The sequence below is a fragment of the Mastigoproctus giganteus genome, chromosome 7 (assembly GCF_048544385.1).
Source record: "Mastigoproctus giganteus isolate SK-2022 chromosome 7, ASM4854438v1, whole genome shotgun sequence".
Lineage (NCBI taxonomy): Eukaryota > Metazoa > Arthropoda > Arachnida > Uropygi > Thelyphonidae > Mastigoproctus > Mastigoproctus giganteus.
Window position 1 is genome coordinate 82,067,279 of NC_143581.1, and position 20,298 is coordinate 82,087,576.

The 20,298-nt window shown below is 37.8% G+C and overlaps 1 protein-coding gene across 2 annotated transcripts in view; it reads right to left on the reverse strand.

Moving 5' to 3' along the window:
* The window catches only part of LOC150083032 (uncharacterized), a 379,196-nt gene that overhangs the window by 97,103 nt on the left and 261,795 nt on the right, over positions 1-20,298 (reverse strand). The window contains exon 1 of one of the 2 annotated variants that reach the window (XM_090376986.1): positions 19,617-19,738. The exons of the other annotated variant lie outside the window; for it this stretch is intronic. Within the exon in view, the coding sequence (XP_090233112.1) occupies positions 19,617-19,670 (54 nt within the window). The 5' untranslated portion in view covers positions 19,671-19,738. Of the gene's footprint in view, positions 1-19,616; positions 19,739-20,298 lie in introns of those variants that run through there. 2 annotated transcript variants of the gene reach the window in all.

A 20,298-nucleotide genomic window follows, 5' to 3' on the forward strand; every position in this document is an offset into this window, starting at 1 on the left:
TATGATTTTCATTCATGGCTATACAAAGTGCAGGAACCTTAATCAGCATTTTACCAGTCATTGTATAGATAAAACCTGATAAAACAACAGTAGTATTCTTGTCAAAAACGTGGAGTATCCAGCGTTCTAAATTAGTTTGCAGTGAGAAACTAGAATCGCTTGATTTGTTTAGGTAATAAAAGCCAAAATGCGGCAAATAAAAAAAGTATTCGACAAGCGTCGTTACTGGATTAGGAATATATGGACTCAATGGACTGTGCAATTGCCCATTGTGATTGAATTAGGACACGGTGGGTTCAAAATAAGGATAAGGTCAGTGGAGACTAGATTCTCATCCCTACGGATGAATATCCGTTCCATAGTTTTTAGTGCAAAATAGATTTCCTGTTCAGACACTTCAAGAAGATTCCATTCTGAGATGACTACTGGAACGAGTTAGTGTCTTGTAAAGTGTTTCTTCCCAATAGATGTGGCTCGGAGGACCTGTTCTGAATGTTTTTAACCACTAGTTTCTATATGGAAGTCGCCTGAGTGAAGCCATTCGACTGATTTAGGAGGTTCTGCCAACCATTCCAAACCCTTTTGGATAAAGAATGGTGATATTTCCCCATTGTGCTTCTCGCTAGTAAAGTGAATTGTGAGATATCGAAGTGTTGGACCTGTATATCTTTAAATTTTTGTCTCTTTGCGAAATGATGTTATCTGGATCATTAACTAAGTTTTCTGACAGGGACTCTGTTGCGATCCCAGAAGAAATCTTTAAATTAAAAGGATTTATAAAAAATTTTATTTGTTTCTGTTCTCGGATTTTGTTTTCATCCCTTTGACGCCATAGTCATCGCCCACCAAGGATCCAAAGGGATATCCCACTGCTCGAAAAGAAATAAATGCGCTCGGCAGTGGGATGGTAGGGCTACCCAAGCACCATACCTGCACCTCCGCCTGGCTGAATCCTGTCTCTTGGATCAGTGTAGGGGATGGCATTGATACAGTTAACCCTTGCAGGTAAACCCACTAGCCAGTTGATCCTGAGAACACTCATCTTGTCAAAACAGGGGTCAAAGTGGTGTGTAAAAGCTGAATCTTCCCCCTCAACTCCCAGGATTCCTCTCTCCGAGTTTCCGCGGTTCACAGCGGACGGCAAACACAGACCGGATTCTTATGGTGTTAGCCTGAACGTAGGCTGTGGGCGCTGGGTCCAAGTGATGCTAATCTGGAGGAATAGCAGCATCAGTAGGAGTTTCTCTCACCAAATACAGATGCCCAAGTCGAGGGAATAAAGAAAAAGAACCTAATCAGCTGAGCTCTGTAATGTGTAGGATTTCAAATGAGTGATACTGGTGTAATATACTTTTATAACCCTTAGGGTTTGCATATTACTGAAATTAAAAGGGTATTCTGTAGTGTTATAATATCCTGATGTATAAATCGACCTAATGTAATATGATAAATATAATGTTCATTAGTTTTAGTAATAGAAAATTACGCAAGGAAGCAAATTTATGCAGCATCAGCCAAAAAAATATAAACTGCCCAACATCTTTTAATGTGGCTGAAAGCAAATTTTCACACATCAATCCTGCAACCCTCTTTTTTTCAATTGAAGTTTGTGTCCTCTTATGCATGCTGTCTAAGAAAGAGTAAGGATGCTATCGATGCCATCAGCATTTACTCAGTTTCATCCATTTAAAGCCTTAAAACTTCAATCACGTTTCCTCCCAGATGCGTAGTTTTCAGGTGCTGCAATTTGCAGAACTGAAGCTTTCTCTTTTGTATTCCTCACTAATCTCTTTGCTCTTCTCTGCACTCGTTTTAACAGATAACACTCTTCCTAACATGACAATTCCAAACCTGCATGCAATAATCAGGATGTGACCTCACCATTGCCTTATACAACGGGATTATCACCTCCTTATCCCTGCTGAAAAAAATGTATATCATTGACGAAACCCCTGAGAATTGCCCTCGTAGCATTTATGGTGTCATATTACATCTGGCTGTAAAAATGCATCCAGCTGTGGTTGAAAGAAACATGGGTGTAAATTGAACATAACCCTCTCTTCTTCACGATAATGAACAAATAGTCTCGAGAGAGGAATACGTACTTTATACCAGCAAGTACGTTTTCCCCCAAACGTTAAATAGGAGGGGGATTTTATTTCCTTTTGGATGAAAAGACTGTTTAGAAATCCATTGCGTATACAGTGCTAAAGAATAACGAATCCATCAATCAGTACATCTAAATATTATCTTTTAGCGACTTGGTAAAGGACTTTAGAGGCAGAATTAAGTCATGAACATGGCGTAATGTAATTTAACAGGATTAAAAGTAATGCAGACATTTTACGAAACGTTGCTTCTGGGAGCTTGTGCATATCTCTCCATATATAATAAGGAAATTTGAATCTGCAGCAGCGCGCAGGTAATTTCCTTTGTTCTAAGCTTACAGAATTAAGACCCTTGTGTCGGGAATGCTGCTGGATTTAATCAATCAGATAACTGTCTTGAAATGTTTATTATAACGCCGCGTGTATATTTGGTGAGATGCGTTCTGAAGCAAATCCGTATATTAACAACCTTCGGTTGCGCGGAGAGTTTAATTTCAACCAGCACCAACTGTGGGCATTTAATACGGAACAAACAAATAACTGCGGAGAGGATTAAAACTTGTAGTGGTACTTTACTGAAGCACACTCTGCAAAGTGATCTTCTCAATTATTTTATTTACTGTTAATCCCTATTTTGGATTTCGCAAAACCGACTTCTGGTTGGTGATGAATGCTCCACTTTCCCTTAACCACACTGAGTTCACCCATAGAGAAGTTGTTACTCAATAGTCGTTATGATGACTCCTTGAGTTACAAAAATAATCGTTAAAAAGATGGTTTTAAGTTATTTTTTTTCCCCATCTAAAGCGCCTGATAAGAAATTTGGCATTTCTTATGGCTTAAACACCGGCTTAGTCACTGAGAGATCACTTCGTCATGCTTAACCATAATTTGTTGACATAGCTATCGATTTGCTTAATCTCAGTTGCCCACCTCTACTGAACTGCTGGATTGTCATAAATTTGAATTAATGGTTAATAAGTGTCACTCTTAGCAACTAACTTTGCTTAGAGTAGCACTTAGTTCTGTTTTCATTCGGGGCAATCACACGGTCAGAGGAGTTCATAAGGGGGTGAGGGTACAAGAAACAGCACCGTATTTAGCAGTCAGTGAATACTCCGGGGATGACCAAATTACGTCAGAAGTTGGTTGGCTTTTTTATAGCACAAAAACAACTTAGTTTATAATGTACCAAGTCACAAGGTCAGATGAGTTCACAAGCTAAAGAGAGAGAGAGATAAGAACACCACCGTATTTAGTAGATATGCGGGTTTGAATCATGACCACTCAAAGCGCGTGTATTTCTAAACCCTTTTGCTTGAGCACTTGGCCTTAATCTTAATGATTCTCTGGATAGTAATTATAGGATGCCACTGTCAATTATGTAGCTAATATAGTTGCTACTTCAGCTCCATTTTATCTTTATTATGTAACAAATGGAGTATCTTCTGGATAAATTTGAAATTGATTCCATAACTGTCAAACAATCTAAGAAAAAAAGAAGCCCCCACAACAAAACGTATTGTATGACACTACTGCATTACCATTGAGAAGATCTTCCCAGAATGGGGAAAATACCAGTAGAATACTTTCTTCCAACTACTCATCTCCCATATTAGCTTTGGTTACTCTGAATCAGTACTGCAGTAAGTCAAATAACTTTCAGTTACAGCTTAATAACGCGTCAATTATTAATAGAATACAAATTATGTAATTTTAACCCCATACCACCAAAAAGATTAAAAGAAAAAGGTTTTTATAACAAGACTGGAACCTGTTGTAACAGTGTGAAATGCAGAAAATTATCTGGCTCGAGCTCTACCATATAAACGCTGAGGTTAGTTGAAACTACAACAAAGAAAATATGCTTCATTCCTGATCATTCGTTGAGACGGTGACGCCATATTAAATCAGCCACTCTGGCCATCTGATGTACTATTAAAGCCATAGAATATAAATCTAGACGGAGGCCGACAGTAACAATAAATAACTGATCACAGCAATTATCTCCTAACCCTGAAATATTAATATATTATCAAAACCTCAGAGGTTAATTAGCTTCTTTCCTCATTGGTCAAACTGCAGTTACAACTGGATTGACAGACACTACATTTCCACAACTTGTTTAACTACTTCAAAAGCATCAAGCGAATTTTGTCCTACAATTATGTCATAGGTCAAGACAGGTTTTCTAGAATCATCAAGATAGGATTTCAATTCGAAAGCAACATTTTGCTTGGCTTGGTGTTATCTAACAAACAACTAACTGTGAATACCAACCGTAACCATCATTCAGTCTTATCACTTAACTCATCTTTTCCAACTATATCTTAGTGAGAATAATCACTGGGATTATTCCCACTAAGGAGGGCCACTCTGTACAATTTGAATTTATCGTTGTCAAGACTTCTTCCATCACAATTTCGACAAGAATAGAAAAATTGCAGAAGGAGCGTGGAGTGCGAAGTAATCGAGACAGGATATTCCGTGTGGATGGTGCAATAGCCAACGACAATACATCATCCGTCTAGATACCGCTAGCGTTTCTGGCGGCAGAAGTCCGGGCGATACTCCAATTATTTATCGCCGTCTGAAGGGCTCCACTGTAATGGTTTATTGGTATCTAGATATGCTGTCCTCTTGTGAAACCCACCCAAGGGCAGATCTGACAGTGAAGGCGCGGCAAGGAAGGAATTGAGTAAAAAAGATGAGGAAGATCTGTTCCTCGTAGTTGAGACACAAACTGGTGGTCACAAATATAAAATCTCAAGGAATAAGTGAAGATTCAATCTCAAGAAGTTCATCTATGGGCAGCACGTTGTCGACCATTGGAATACGTTGCCATCCACTTGGTGGAGACATTGAGTCTGCCTAAGCTTAAAGCAGAATTGAATTATCTTGTGGAATTGGGAGTACCATGAGTATTCTGTTTTATTTTGATTTTTTCGACTAATAACTACAAATGAGAATATATACAGTCTGGTTTAAATTGGTCCATATAGTTGATGTCTATAAGCGTGACTCGAAAAACTGGACGAAAAACTGGACTGGCTAATCTGGACGAAGGTTTTTAGAGTGATGCCATTTGTACTGATCTGAGTCGAGCCCTCAACTCGGTTTTCCCATAAAGATTTATTAATAAAACTAATAATATATTTATAATAAAAACTATTAAATATATATGATAGGTTTTTCATCCGCCTTTGAAGTTAAAAGGCTAAAACCTTTAAAGGAACAATTTTTGCGCAATGCATCAGAGCGGTAGATATCTGTACGTATTCCGATTAAAAATGGCATTAGCAAGGAGCTTAAAAGAAAATCTCAAAAATTAAATTTAAAATAAATCGGCTGATTTTCAAACTTTTTTAACATTTGAGATATATGACTATCAGATTTAGAATGTTGCCCTCTCATTTATGTCCCATAACGCTGCAGGAATTAACAAAATAAATATTTATGGTTTACTCAAGGGAATGAGAGAAACTGGACCCGCACATTTCAGAGCAGAACATAAAATTTGTCACGCAATCCTCCTGATAACGTTGGTAATGACTAAGTTACAGGATGAGCTTGATATACAGCACTCCTGGTTACAATTCACGCGAGTGAAACAAATGGAGGAATAAATTTATTAATGACGGCCATATTTTTGCATTTAGCTTCTAAATGTTAACATTTTTTTTTAATATTTCGAGATTTTTTTTATCTGTTGTATGCTGTCTCGTGATTTAAATAATGAGTCACTTGACACAATAAAAAAAAAAAGGAAATAGAGCTCGGAAAAATAACAACAAAAAAGTGATTCATTATGTGGATCACAGACACAAAATGGTTAAGTCGGTTATTTTATATATTTTTCATAAAATAATAAAAGAACACTTTTTTTAATTGTTTTCATTGCTTTTAACGTAACATTAAAATGGTCAGTACAATCCGGTATAACTGTATCAGAATAAAATACTCTCTACTTATGAATTCGGTTAAGTAGTAGTTTTACATATATTAGAAATATAGAGAAAATAAACGAGTCCCCCCCCCCCACAAGAACTACTTAAAAAAAGAATTCTTCAGCAAATTGCAACTGAATATTTGCTGAATAATTCTTTTGTGTATTTCAAAACTAAACGTGAATTACAGTGGTGGACAAAAAAACTGCATCCTTTTTAAAAAAAAAAGTAACATTTGAAGTGAAATGTATAAGATATTGTTTGATTGCAATCATTTTTTTTGTCGCAAAGCAAAAGTATTGCGTCACATAATGCTTCTATTGCATCAGACAGTAATTGCGTCAGCCGTTTCGATAAATACGGCGTTTAAAGGGTATACACGCTCATTAGTATCCTGTTTTGCGGAGGTATAAACATGGCTCCATATGTTCAGTTGATACCAAGAAAAAAAATATTGTAGCCGTTGCTCTGTCCCAGGAAGGGTTTTCTGCGCATGCTATCGCTGATAAAATAGGCTGCAACCAGTCAACAGTATCCCGGGTGATGAAATTAAAGCGTGAAATCGGTGATATTAAGAGAAGACCTTCCGAAGATAGATATTTCAAACTTCGTAATTGCCATGCTAGTGCTCCTGGTCTAAAACCGGACTTTGAGATGGCCTCTGCTGTTGAAACAAGTCACGAACTATCCAAAGACGGCTTTAGGAATGTGGTCTGCATACCTATCGGCCCAAAAAGAAGCCTTTTTGACCCAACAAATGAGGAAGAAGCGACTTGCTTGAGCTAAAACGCATGTTTCATGGACAAAAGAGCAATGGGACACCGTCATCTTTTCTGACGAATCGAAATTCAACCTGCATGTAGACATGTATAGTATCTTTTTCCGGAATGGCTCCTGAAAGAAAGTTAACTCCACCTCTGAACACTGTGATGACCACAGAGAACTGCAACAGGCCAGAAATGTGTGCAATACTACGCTTGTGCAATGTGCATGTTGTTGTGTTGTTTAGTTGCCCCTGGTCGTCCTGCCACCAGGCAGGCGACCAACTGGAAAACCTGCCCAGTGCCCGTCCACACCACGGGGAGGCAGGCCACAGCTACGCATGAACCATGGCCAACTTCAAAATTCACGCACTGATTGTCCAAAGCGAGTTTGGCGTCATTCAAAAGAACCCCGTGCCAGCAAGCTGGCAACAGCACGCACGCACACGCACACACTCCCAGGAGACTGGACAGCAGAAGACGAAGAAATAAAGAAGAGAATAGCATAAAGTAAAAAAAAAAAAGAAGAAAAAAAAAGGCTTTATCCATGTCTCTGCCCACGTCTTTATGCAGTGCTGCCCAAAGTAGACCACAAAGAGAAAAGGTGTACTGTCAAACAAAAGTAGTAATGCCATCCAAAAACAAGATCAGCAGGAACAAGTTCTAGATATAATTCTGTTAATCTGGAATGGTATCAGAAGTCGCTGGTTGATGCACTGTGCGGAGGAAGGATTTAGTTGTGGAGAGTCTTGATAAAGAATGAACCAGAAAATGCAGCATCTGTTAATACCGTGCGTTCTTGAAAACCAGAAAAATTTTGGACATTACGTCATCAGGACGACAAACAAGGCAACAAGTTGTATTTTCATTTATGTTTTCAGTTGGATTTCTTGCATTAACATTGAAATACTTCCAGCGATTAAAAGCAGCATTGCAGAAGGTTTCAAGAGCCTGGAAATTATTGAGAGATTTTCAACCTGTATGGCTCGGATGGGAAGGATATGTCAGAAGACGAAAATAGGAGGCATACCAATCCTGACTTCATAACGCCGGTCAGATGGTCTGGGGATGCATAACAAGCAAAGGGATGGGGCGAATTAAGTTTATTAACGGAACGGTGAATGCAGAAACCTACACTGCTATCTTGGAGGAGTACATAATCCAGATGTACCAACTCCACATTCCATTAATAATCGAAAAAATGCAGGCGACATGATCTGGATCAAGCATGGTTTCTGTCAGAACCATGCTTTCAAACATCTTTCTAGAGAGAAATGTTCCCAATAGATTTTTGAGCGAATACTGGTCTTTTGTGGAATGTTAATATTCATAAATGTTTTCATACTACGTAATTATTCGAGCTGTCTTTTATCTAGTGTTAAATACTGAACTACAGATCTCAAGTTTTAGTTGTTGTTTTTTTTAAAAACACCTAGGTTACTGTAAATATTTCCACGCTATCTCTAAATTACAGGAGGGAATTTTTCTTATGGTTCTTACATTTAACGCGTGCTGAAGTATGCCACGTTACTGGAGATGAAATATGGAACGTTAAATAGAGTGCTCCATCAAAAATATTAGAGTAACCTAGAACGAAAAAAAAAAAAGCTCGCAATCGTCCTAAATTATATCGTGCATCATTTGTTTTTATTATTTTTTTCCCATGGCAGGCACGTGCGTTTTCACTTTACACGGTGTTTTTATTTTCTCCAGAGACCATTACAATAACGCTGGAGAAGAGCAGAGGCGGATAAAAATCCACTAATAACTATAAAATGAGGAGAAATTTTTCTTTCAGAGTTCTTTCTTGTTTAGAAATTCATTCACTGTGATGGATTAACTTACAGGAAATGGAGACGAGAGAGTGTACTTGTGAAAAGAGTGAGGAAAGTTAAAAGAGAATGAAATAAAAGAAGCGTTAAACGTCCATCTCTCACGGATTGAGCCACACCAGTCATCCAGGGTAGTTTACATAAACTACCAAACACGACGTCTCATAGTTCGTAATGTTTCAATTTTAATGTTTGACTTCTCGGGATGAAAAGCTGTTCTTAGTTTATGCAATCGACCACTTGTGGTTGAAACATGTCGTTCCTGTTTAGTTGTTGACCTCGTTTTGGAAACTATCGAGGGAGCCTCTCTCTCTCATCCTCAGCCATTCGACTGCGGTATTGCTATCTTGTTATAATTAGCTGTTGAAAGGATTAAGTTGAAAGTTTGACGTGACTCATTGAGGAAGGGGCGCCTTATAGTCGCTTAGTTTTTATTATATATTTTTAAATTTCGATTACATTGCAAAGAAAAAGATTACATTGCAAAGAAGCCATTATTTTTATCTGGTAGTATGAACCAAGCAGCGATTATATCAAAAATCTGATAACACTTCAGGCCAGACAAGTAATTAAAGCTCGTGGTGGACTAACAAAATACAATGGTATCACAACCTTATTTGCTTGATGCTGGTATTTCTTACATCTTGGGAGAAAATTTACAGAAATGCAATATATGTGGCAGCCGCTGTGTGTGTGTGTGAGATAGTGACCACCAAGGTTAATTAAAGGTCAAGGTCTAGTTAATTAAAGTGACGCAATTGGTTTTGTTCACCGGATCAGTGTTAAATGACTTCTGATATCTTGAAGGTCGGATATCACAATTAATATCAGTAAAGGATAGAAGCTCTGATAATATCGCAGTTACAGTTAATATTTTTCTTAAAAAAGCTTAAATTCAGAAGCTCTGATAGTGTGAGAAGTTTTTAACTGATGATATCAATTAGTATAATTATGAGAATCGAGTTTAATCCTTTCCTGTGACATAGATATTTGAACAAGTTTTTTGAATTATTTCTGTTGCTTTTTGCGGGCGTATAAACTTGAGACTCGCATTCAATTATTAGAAGGACGGTCATCTGATGTATCATCATCATTTTGTTGTTATGAAATTCAATAAATATGAATTTAGTTAGACTCCGTACTCCAGTTAACTTTTTGATAGTTTCAGCAATGTGAATATTAAATTTGGTAGGCTTATAAAACTTATAACGAGATCAGATATTTGAGTAAATCTGTTTATAGTTTGAGAATTTCAGTGATTTTGATAGAGACTGACTGTGGTTTTATGATAATCTGTAAATGAGATAACAGAACATTTTACAAAGCTTGCATCTAAATAACTGTTCTTGATCCACTTTAGTAGTGTGTTAGTATTTCTTTCCAGCTCTGTATAATAAAATAAATGAATAGTCTATTCACACTCCAGGACGACCAAATAAGGTCAAAGTATTCATAAGGTAGGAAGGATACAAGAACATCTTGTCTTGATTCGTGTAACTCAAGTATCTAGTCTCGTTATCAACTAAAGCTGAGAACATGTGGTTCAGGGAGATGCAAAATAACAAGGGATCCAAAACCGATCCATGTGGAACTGCTCTTTTCATATGAAGCAGAATATAAGTTATGGAAGGAATTGTTTTCTATATTACCTGTGCACAGGGTGTTGTGGCCCAAGGTTCCCTCTGAACTGCGCGGCGGTACACTAAATTCGAGGGTTCACTACATCCTTGAATCCCGGGTGCCACCCTGCTAGGATCTTCTTCTTCTCGCGAAGGTTTCGCACATTTATTAGCATTTGTTCAGTGTTAACCCCTGTACAGCGAATGCACTAGGAGATTTACACGTTTCATAGCTGTTTTGACTAACATTAATATATTGATTTGTATTGATTGAGCACTACATACATTATACACATTATGTTACATAGCATTACAGTTAATCATTAGGAAAATCTCAATGGTAGGTTGTTTATTAGAATTGGATGAGTTGGAATGTTTGTGACAAGGTCTGTATTTCTTGGAGTTGCACATCTTGAACAGAGGGAACTGTATTGGCTAGAAAGAAGTGTTTGAGATTATTGAGATTAGATCGCCATTGGCCTTTACGGTGCAATGTTTCTTTCCTTCTTCTTGAGGGTCTGTCAGAACTCTGGAGATGTTGGGGGTGTCATTCTCCTTCGTTATGAGTTGACAGGGAAGTGATGTTTCTACGGGATAACTTCCAGGTCAGAAAGCATCACTGACCTCGAGATGGTTGTTTTGTTCCAGGTATATCATTCTTCTGTTTTCTCTTCGTAAATATCATTTGAATCGATTTAATGTGGAAGCCAATTGAGTTAAAGTAGATCTGTAAATCAACTAATGATTGAATAGCTTGTCTAATTTCATGATTTGGTTCATCAGAATAGATCAAGAGCTTGAGGTCGTCTGCATACGATAGCATATCATGATGAATGAAAAGAAAGGGCTCAAGTGTGAGAGCAAACAACCCACCTTGTGAGACTCCTCTTTTAGTGTCGTATTCAAGGAGAAATTGATTGCGGGTGACGGAAAGGTGTCTCTCCTGAAAGATGACTATCAAAGTCAGAAGAATTTTTAAATAGATGTTTAAACAGGTTTGCATAATATTAAGAATAGCCGGGATAGTAACTCTGTCAAAGCCAGACTTGATGTCAAGGAATACGATGTTCAGTTGGGTTTTATTGTTGAGGACCTCCTGGATTCTGATCAGAGTGTCAAGACTGGTGGTTGTCGATCTCTTAGTGATCACTGTGTGCAGGCTTATGGTAAAAGCAGTGATCAGGGATTGTCGGAGTATATGTGTTTTTCGAATGTTTTTAACAAGGTACAGCTTATTGCTACAGGTCTGAAATCTTTGTGAGATTTCAGGTTCTTCGTCTTTGGAACTGGCTTCACAGTATTTCGTTTCCACATTGTTGGAAACAGGCCGGTTTCAGGTTTTTGTTTTTTTTTTTTTTTTGAAAATATACAGCAAGAGACCAATCATAAATGGGTTGCTGCAGATTTTTATAACGAAGAGGGAAATTGGTCAGGTCCAACAACCGACTTCTTGGAGGGCATTTTATTTCTATTACTGGAAAACATTATACAAATTACACTTTATATATGTTAACAACTATATGTGCAAGAAAACTTGAAAGAACCATAGCACAATTCAAAGAAATTATTTTTCGGGGAAAAAATGTACCTCTTAATCCTCACGGATGAGAGATCGTGTTGCCTTACTGTCATTAAAAGGAAGTTTGGGAGGCGTATAAGGATTATTTCACGATTGTTCACTCTGCAGTGAACTGAGAGACAACATTGAAAAGTATGACAAGGCGAGCAAACAATCTGGTCAGAATGAATGGAAAGAAAGGCTACTTTGCCTGTAAATTGTATGTATTTTGTGATTGGCTTGTCTGTTTTGCTGTTTGGGACATACAACCCTTGCCAAAGACCAACTAACTCGGCCATGACGTGAACAAAAATAAATAAAACCTTAAAAATTCTCGTCTTGACCAATTCGAACCCAGGAATTTTCCATATGGTGTGGAAGGACATTGGTAACCACTGTATCACCTGCTAGGATCTGTTTGCTTTGTACTTTGCTTTCCCATTTCGGACCCGATAGCCACAACACGAACTGTATTTGAAATAAATAGGATCTTCTAATTTATTACTACAATGTCTGGCGTCAGTGAGCAGCGCCATTTTCACCTAGCCCTCACTTTTCGAACTATGAGTAAGATAAAAAAAATAACTCTAGTAGTTTTTCTTCTTTTATTCGTTTCTGTATGATGTGAATGCCATTTATTCGACGTTTGATAGTCCTCAGATTGTGTTTTATCTGTTTACAAGTCTCCAGAGTGATGCATTTTAGTAATAATTCTTGTTCAACTGCACTTTTTGCAATAACAAGGTTAATAAAGGGGCAAATTACGCAAAGAACTTTTAAATGGTAGATGTTGAGTTTTTTAGTTGATCTAATTTCGCATTTGCTTTCCGAATTTTGAACACGCAGATTATATTCAGCATGCATACACCATTGACGTGTTCTTAGCAAGGATCAAGTCTTCTAGAACGAACTGAAGACAGACAGTCTAATGGACACACCACCACCACCACAATTTGCGACGGATATTTGTAACAAGCTAACGCTGCCTTAAAACGAGGTAGGGAAGACTTCCAAGCCTATAACGAGACAGGTTACCCTAGGGCGCCGCAAAGTGCCCTTACTTCCAGAGCTCCTGCACGTAAATAAGACTTGTGGTTTTGTCGTAAGCTTGGCTTACTGTGATGGATGTAGACAGCCTGATCAGTGCAGCAGAGGAAGCTATAATTCTTTAGTAGTTGGCACTAAGAATCCCTGCTTTATCATTTGTATATATGGCTGGTCCTACCCTGTGCAATATAAAAGGCAAGGGAAAGCGTCTTTATGTAACTACCTTGTTTATGTGGCTAATTGCCACATGTAGGAGGGACCTGTAGATAGATAATTCTCAGAGTCATCAAAATACGTTAACTTTTTTTCCCTAAAAGCCCTACTAAATTTTAAGTAACCTTTTCTGTGATATAAAGTAGTTGGAAATAAAACCTAACGACTGGAGATTAAACACGATATGATTGGTGAATGGCAAACGGTTTTTTTACAGTTTTGGAAGCGATCTACAGCTGAAGTTATTATTGCCCGATTCCAGACGGGACTCATAATTCATTTCACTATTAAAATAACTTCAAATATTAAAACGAAATTTGAAACACTTAGAAAATCATAAAACATTAAAAATATATTAGTGAATGCACAATTAAGCAAATTAATACACTTAATATATTCAATAAAATTAACCATATTCTCTACAAAAGGTAATTAAATTAACAAGTCAATAAACATGCAACATAAAAGCTTTAAATAGTCAAGTCAGATCATAATTCTTAGAAGAGCTCGCAACTCTTAGCCCTTGGGCAGGAAAATCCATGAAGAGGCAGATATTCTATTCGGCCAAATGAATTCTCCTCTGAAATACTTCTCACATAAGTATTAAAATATTTAATATACAGTTTTTCAGAGAACAAAATGCATAAATTAGCTTCACTGAGACTACAAGTCTGCCTCTCAAAGTCGGACCCTCAGATCCACATAGTAGTTATACTAGATTACTATGGAGACCAGTCTCTGGTTCTCCACAACAGGTTCCCCATCACAGAACTAATTCCTAGATTAGTTCTGTAATGTTTGTGGATTTTATACTACTCCGAAGCGGGTGAAGCATGAAATCATGTGGCACGTAGTTTTGCAGTGCATATGAGCCAATTTTGGAATACTTATTGGCGATCAAGAGAAGTTGTGGATCAACATTAGAGGAACAGTCTCATGGTAGGCTTAAGTGTACGTCTTTTGCTATACCTCGAACACGGAGAGAGTCCACAGCCAATCATGACGAGGCTGTAGGGTATTCCAAAATAAAATACCATTCGACTACCTTTTCCATTGCTCCAGTATCACACAACAAAGGCCTGCTAATTACCAATCCACCTTCCAGAGAAGAGTCTTCAGAATTAGATGATGAATCTGGTGAACAGGATTACTGGGATTTTAAATCAGGCTTCTTCAAGTAAAGCCACATTCCTCTAACCAGCAAGAATTGTATAACTTGATGAGGGACTTTGATGAGGGATTAAATGCATTGCAGAGCTCGTGACCTCGTTTAAAAGAAGGAAATCTACACATCAGAAAAAGACATGCCACCTATGCACGTTTTTACACTTTTTCAGAGTACTTATGCTTTTTTTGATTTCATCGGTATTTATTGTTCAAGTAAAAGTTTGAAAGGTGCGTTGCTTCACAGTGGGAATACACGCCCGTAGATTCCTGGTGCACACTCTATTCACCGTAAAGACTACTACGGAAATGAGTTAGAGAAGATCAAGTATGGCCAGTATAGATAAGATGCCAGAGGGGGACTGAAAGATGCTGAAGTTCCTTCTGGGTTTGCAAGATGATTTCACTAAGTTCTCTTGCTTTATCTGATTCTGAAACAGCAAGACAGTAAGAGTAACACTACAGGAGAAGGGTAGTCTGCCAGAATTGAGCTGCAGCCTATGTACACGATGCAGTAAATAGTCCGTTGTTCCAAGAAACAAAGTCCTCTTCCACCGCTTCTAGTCTAGCTAGGACTGGTCAAAGAATGTGTCAAAGCATTGGATTCTCAAGGTGACACCTTCAAACATATACAATCTATGTTTCTAATATTGTCAATAGAAAAGTGAAACGTGGCATTTTATTTTCCCGTAAGTTAAGTAGATTAGGATTCAGTACAACTGGAAGACAATCATTAATGCGAAACGAAATGCCTGGCAGTCTTTCGCCTTTTAATGAATGGTTTTCTTGGTAACATTCAGAGTGAATTACCAAGAACTAGTAAGATTATTGAAAACTACGGACAAATGGGATGCAGAATGTCAATAAAACTCCATTACTTGAAATCTCACGTGGATATTTTCAGACCAAATCAGGCAATGGAGTAGTATTACCAAGGAAGATGAAACGAAGATGTGATGGGCGACTATATCTGGTTCTTAGTTCGAGTTGATAATACCTGACCACAAAAAGACACAAACTTTTAGATGCACGTGTTAAGTATATATTTTTTGTCATTCATCTGACGAGTGTTTCTACTTTTTGTAATTTTTTAAACTTGTTGTTTACTTGCAAAGTTTATTAACGACGTTATCTTTAAAATTTAAACACTGTTAAGAAACGCGAGAGACAGTACTCGACAAAATTAACAGAACACGTAGAAAACGTGGTGTAATTCGTGCAGCTTGCGATGAAGCGGGATAAACTTTAATATGGTTGTGTACCATAGAATAATGACGAAATGAGGAGACAGCGAGAAGTATAAGGGGCATTTATAGGGATTGTATAGGAATTACTAAAACAAGTCGCATTACAGAACTCGATACAAGATGCTCGAAAATATCGTCACAGGACATCAGGTACGGCAGCGGTGAACCATGCTCGATATAAGAATGTCTATAAAATTCTGTGGCAACAAATCCCATTCTTCCACCAGCGCAAACGTTAGCTCAACAAGTGACAGAGGAGTTGGCTGTCGGCGTGTAATACGCCCAAGGGCATCCCACACATGTTCGATGGGATTTAAGTCTGTGGATCGTGCTGGTCATGGCAGTCATTGGATAACTGCAGTTTCAACATATACGTCCACCACTTGAGCTCTAAATGCAGTAACGTTGTCATGCACGAAAAGAAAATCTGGGCACACGCACATAGGGTTCGAGGTTCCCCTATCAAAAATATGAAGAGGGGTGCAGCCATTGATCATTATTCTGGCCCACACGAGAACACTGCCTCCATCGTTAAGTGTCCCTTTCTCTGATGCTGGAGGGATGGTACCACATTCCTCATTGTCTCCAGATCAAATAACGCATAGAATGTGTTTGTAGGCTTGCGTATTTATTTTTCTTTCATTATTAGACTTACCAGTGGTGCTATGCAAAAATTATGGTCATATTCGGAAAGAAATAACCAATTTATATTAAAAAAGCTAGAAATATAGATAAACAATAACCTTTTTTGAAAATTTGTTACGTATTATATTTTACATTATCTAAAAGGGGAAGGAAGAACGGATTATTTCTTCCTTTTCTCTTCTCTTGTCAGATTTATACCAGAGCGTCGCTACTGTGTTTGAATCAATTCCTTATTCAAATCCCTCTTAATATGGTTGAGTTCGATATGATCACGGTCGACTCCGTCGGCTGAGCATCAGCCGACCCCCCAAGATTTCTAAGGGGTGCTTGGCTTAGCAACGTACGTCAGACCTGCACGTATAACAAGCGGATTAGCTGGTACCTTATCAGCTAAGCCCTAAAGTGCATCTGTGGAAACAATTTTACGGGCACAGGGTATACCCAAAAGAGCGAATCTGAACAGAAAGCAAACGCTTCGTAATCACAGAATTAATCACCGTAATTCAAAAGCTCCGGAGGTATAGCTCTTGAAACGAGCTTTCAAACAGTAAACACAAATTACTTCCTTTGACCCCGTCTCCCTTTCAGCTCTAATAACTCTCTTTAGCTTGGCGTGCGGTGTGTTAATTCTATTTTTAAGTTATTTAATGTGCTCCGTAAAAAAAAAGTTGCCACTAATCACAGAGATTTTATCTGGCGCACATAAAGATGCCTAGATGGAGTTGAACTAAGGTTTAGATGCTGCTGTACGTAAGACAACACGTACATAAAGATATCTCCAGATATAACAACAGGAGAGCGAGAAGGTTTCAGCATACCTTTCAAATACAGATACTGTTTTTTCTCCGAAATAACTAACTTGTGAGTAGCACTCCATCCCTTAAGATCATTCATGGATATAGTTGCTCTTTTTCAGTTTGATTCCTAGTGTCCAGAAACAAAAGAAAAAAAAACTAAGTAATCAGCATATGCAATGACCCAAACACCTTCCAAAGAGTCATTAAGGCGACAGCCCTTTCAATCTTAATTTCTTCATTCAGTTGTTTCCTTCTCACTACCACTCTAGTCTGAAAAAAATAAATGGAAATAATCCAGAAGGACAAATTATAATTTGCGCTATACAGGTGACTTCTTTGGATTCTTCGGGAGTTGGGGGGAAACGTTTCCAAACCAAGGGTAAGCAGCCCTCATCAGCGAGACATGTATTAAACACGTCTAAGAATAATCTCTGGCAAGAGTTGGCAGCATCTCTTAATAACCAGCGACTCCAAGGTAATCAATACCAGCAGGGCCCGTCATATTTCACAAGTTCTAAAGCTTTTCGTAACCTCCAACAGAAAAGAGAGATTTTTCGGTATCAACAGAACATCATTTAAAATTTCAAACCTAATATTCCTGTGTTAGGCGCATCAGCAACTCAAATCATATTGTGCCAAATATATTATGTCTGTAAATTGCGTTTGTTCTGTTCCATTGAAAACTGGAGTTTCTGGGAGGGAAAACCACGCAACCTTCGCCCTAGGCCGAATAGTTCAGCCACATTGTGAAGAATGTCCATAAAAATTCTCGCGTCATTGACGGAAGTTGAACTCTGGTATTTTACGTTGGGAGGTCGGTGAAAAAGGCCAGAGTTCGAACCCCGATAATGCTATCCGCGAAGGCGCAGGTAGCATTAACGTCTATATCTCGTACATATATAGGAAAGGGTTCCGGTAATACAACAGCAATGGATTATTGTTTTTTTTAACTTAGGTGATATCGCACCGTACAAAATGTCTGTAAATTGCGTGTGTTCTGTGGGAGCTTTGCTATTTTTTGGACAAAAAACCAACCCGAGTTTCCGGGAGAGAAGAAACATGCTCTCTTCGCCTGAGACCAACTAACTCAGCAACGTTCTGACAAAGGCCCATAAAAACTCCTTAGGTCATCTATGGGATTCAAGCTCAGATATTTTCCACCCGGTGAGGGGAGGGCGGCGATTATATCAACTGTGCTGCCCACGAGTTCGTTTAATAGATTGCTTCTATTCCATGGTCTCATCTATCAATTATCCATTACCGAGTGTAACATCACGAAATGGAACCTTATCAGTAACAAACTTGTAAACAGAAGACCAGAAATCTGCATTACTCTGACTATACAGTATAAAAAAAAATACTTAAAGGCTCACTCCAGTTTACGTTTATTAAATAAACGGATTTATAAAAATAATATTAAATTGCAATAGCTTTTTCCAAGATTATTATTATATTCAACCAGGTCTGCCAAGACCAAGCCGTTTTGCACTTTGTACTTCTTTCTGCTCCCTCGTTCTGCATCTCACAGTTGAGAATTCGTTTGTCCACCGTGGTACCGTATGCTGGCTACGTTTACATCTGAAAGTTATCCTACTTTCCCTTTAGCAGTTAGTTCATACTAAGCATCCAGATTAGTATGAGATAACTTCATACTAATTCTGGATGAATTATTAACAAAATCTTCTAGTTTGGTAGATTTAATAGAATACCTACAGGTCTCCTTATATTCAACAGAAAAGAAAATAAAAAGTGATAAATATGGTTATTCGTACTCGTCCTCGTTTGGTTACTCTTCGCCTTCTTTTACATACCAATTCTTAACATACTCTGGAGCTGATTTTGAACAAGCCGTAACGTCAATGAACAAGTCCCCACGGATAGAGGAAAAAGTAGGAAATTGAGTAGGATCTTTGAGAATTCTGCACCCTGAGGTGGAGAAGAATTCGAACTCAATTCTTCTATCAATAGAACCCTGGCTGCCACCGAGCGCATTAGAATACAATGCTAGGATTAAACCTCAAAGCAAGTGTCAAACCTTTTGCGCATACCGGATATAATGTTCAACAAAATCAGTAAAATGACAATATGATGTCACGAAATAAAAACTCATCAAATTATTTACAATTATTTTCACAGCAAACCCAATGCAAATATGATAATATTAGTTGGGTTGCTGTGTATTCCCCATTCCTGACAACAATAGCTGCTTGGGGATTATTTCCTGCGTGGAAAACTCGGTATCTGGAGGAGCACCTCTTAGTTTTATTACCATAAACATTTGCTAGAGGTCCAAGCCCTTCTCCATGAGCTTTGTCAGCTCATCTACAACTTCTCTCGCTCTCTGACCACTGATTTTGATGATTGACATCCTCCATTCTTGTTTATGCATAATTTGGTCGCTTTTGAATGCAATGCCTTTACTCTTTCTGAGCAATCTTTGTCGATCGCTGAATGGATAGAGGCTATGCCTTTATTCTTGCATTTGGCACAGGCAGGGGGGGACGTTTAAAGACTGGCAGTCTTTGTAAAAATGGCCTTAAACGGAGTTCCGATAGTACTTGGAAACATGTATACATTTAAAGCATTGAATAAAGTAAGAATACTCTTAATTCTACAAGAAGACCAGTTAACTAACAATCTATCCTTTTCCAATATTTTTTAGATAAGTGTCTACTAACCTGAATTATCCAATTATTAAATTCTTCATTTTTCATTTTATTTATAGAAATCATATTAACACTCTGTAGATCACTTCTTTGGTGACACTGAGCCCCTTAAGATTCTTTTTCCACAACTTGTTCATGAACTCCTCCTTTAAATTCTTACATCAAACACATTCAACTTAGGATAAGGTCGTTTCGGAACCACAAAATTCAGACCAAGATCTTTAATTTTGTAACAATCCTTCACGGTCCTAATATATTCGATATCTTCAGGAGTGGCTTTACCACAGTTAAAAGGTCAGATTTCTCTTCCTCACCATCTTTAGACTTATTAGTCCACGCCTTCATATAAACATTACTTCGAGACTTTTTCACTTAATTTAATTTTTTTCTTTAATCACTTCAAAGTATTTCTTTTAGGAATCACCTCCTTCTTAACCATTTGTTTCTTTTCTTCAAGTTTTCATTTAAATCTTTATTTTCAATGACGATATTTTTAAGGAAACTTCCTCCAGTTCATTCCCAATAATCCTATATTTGTTCTATCACAAGACGAGATATATTATACTCTTCCTTTAATAAAAAACAAACTTTACATCTTTATTTTAGCTTCTTTTAATTTCGGAAATCCCACCATTTAGGAAAAGGAGTCATCTAAGGAACTTTCATTCTCTCACTTTGCCTGCTTAAGATTCTG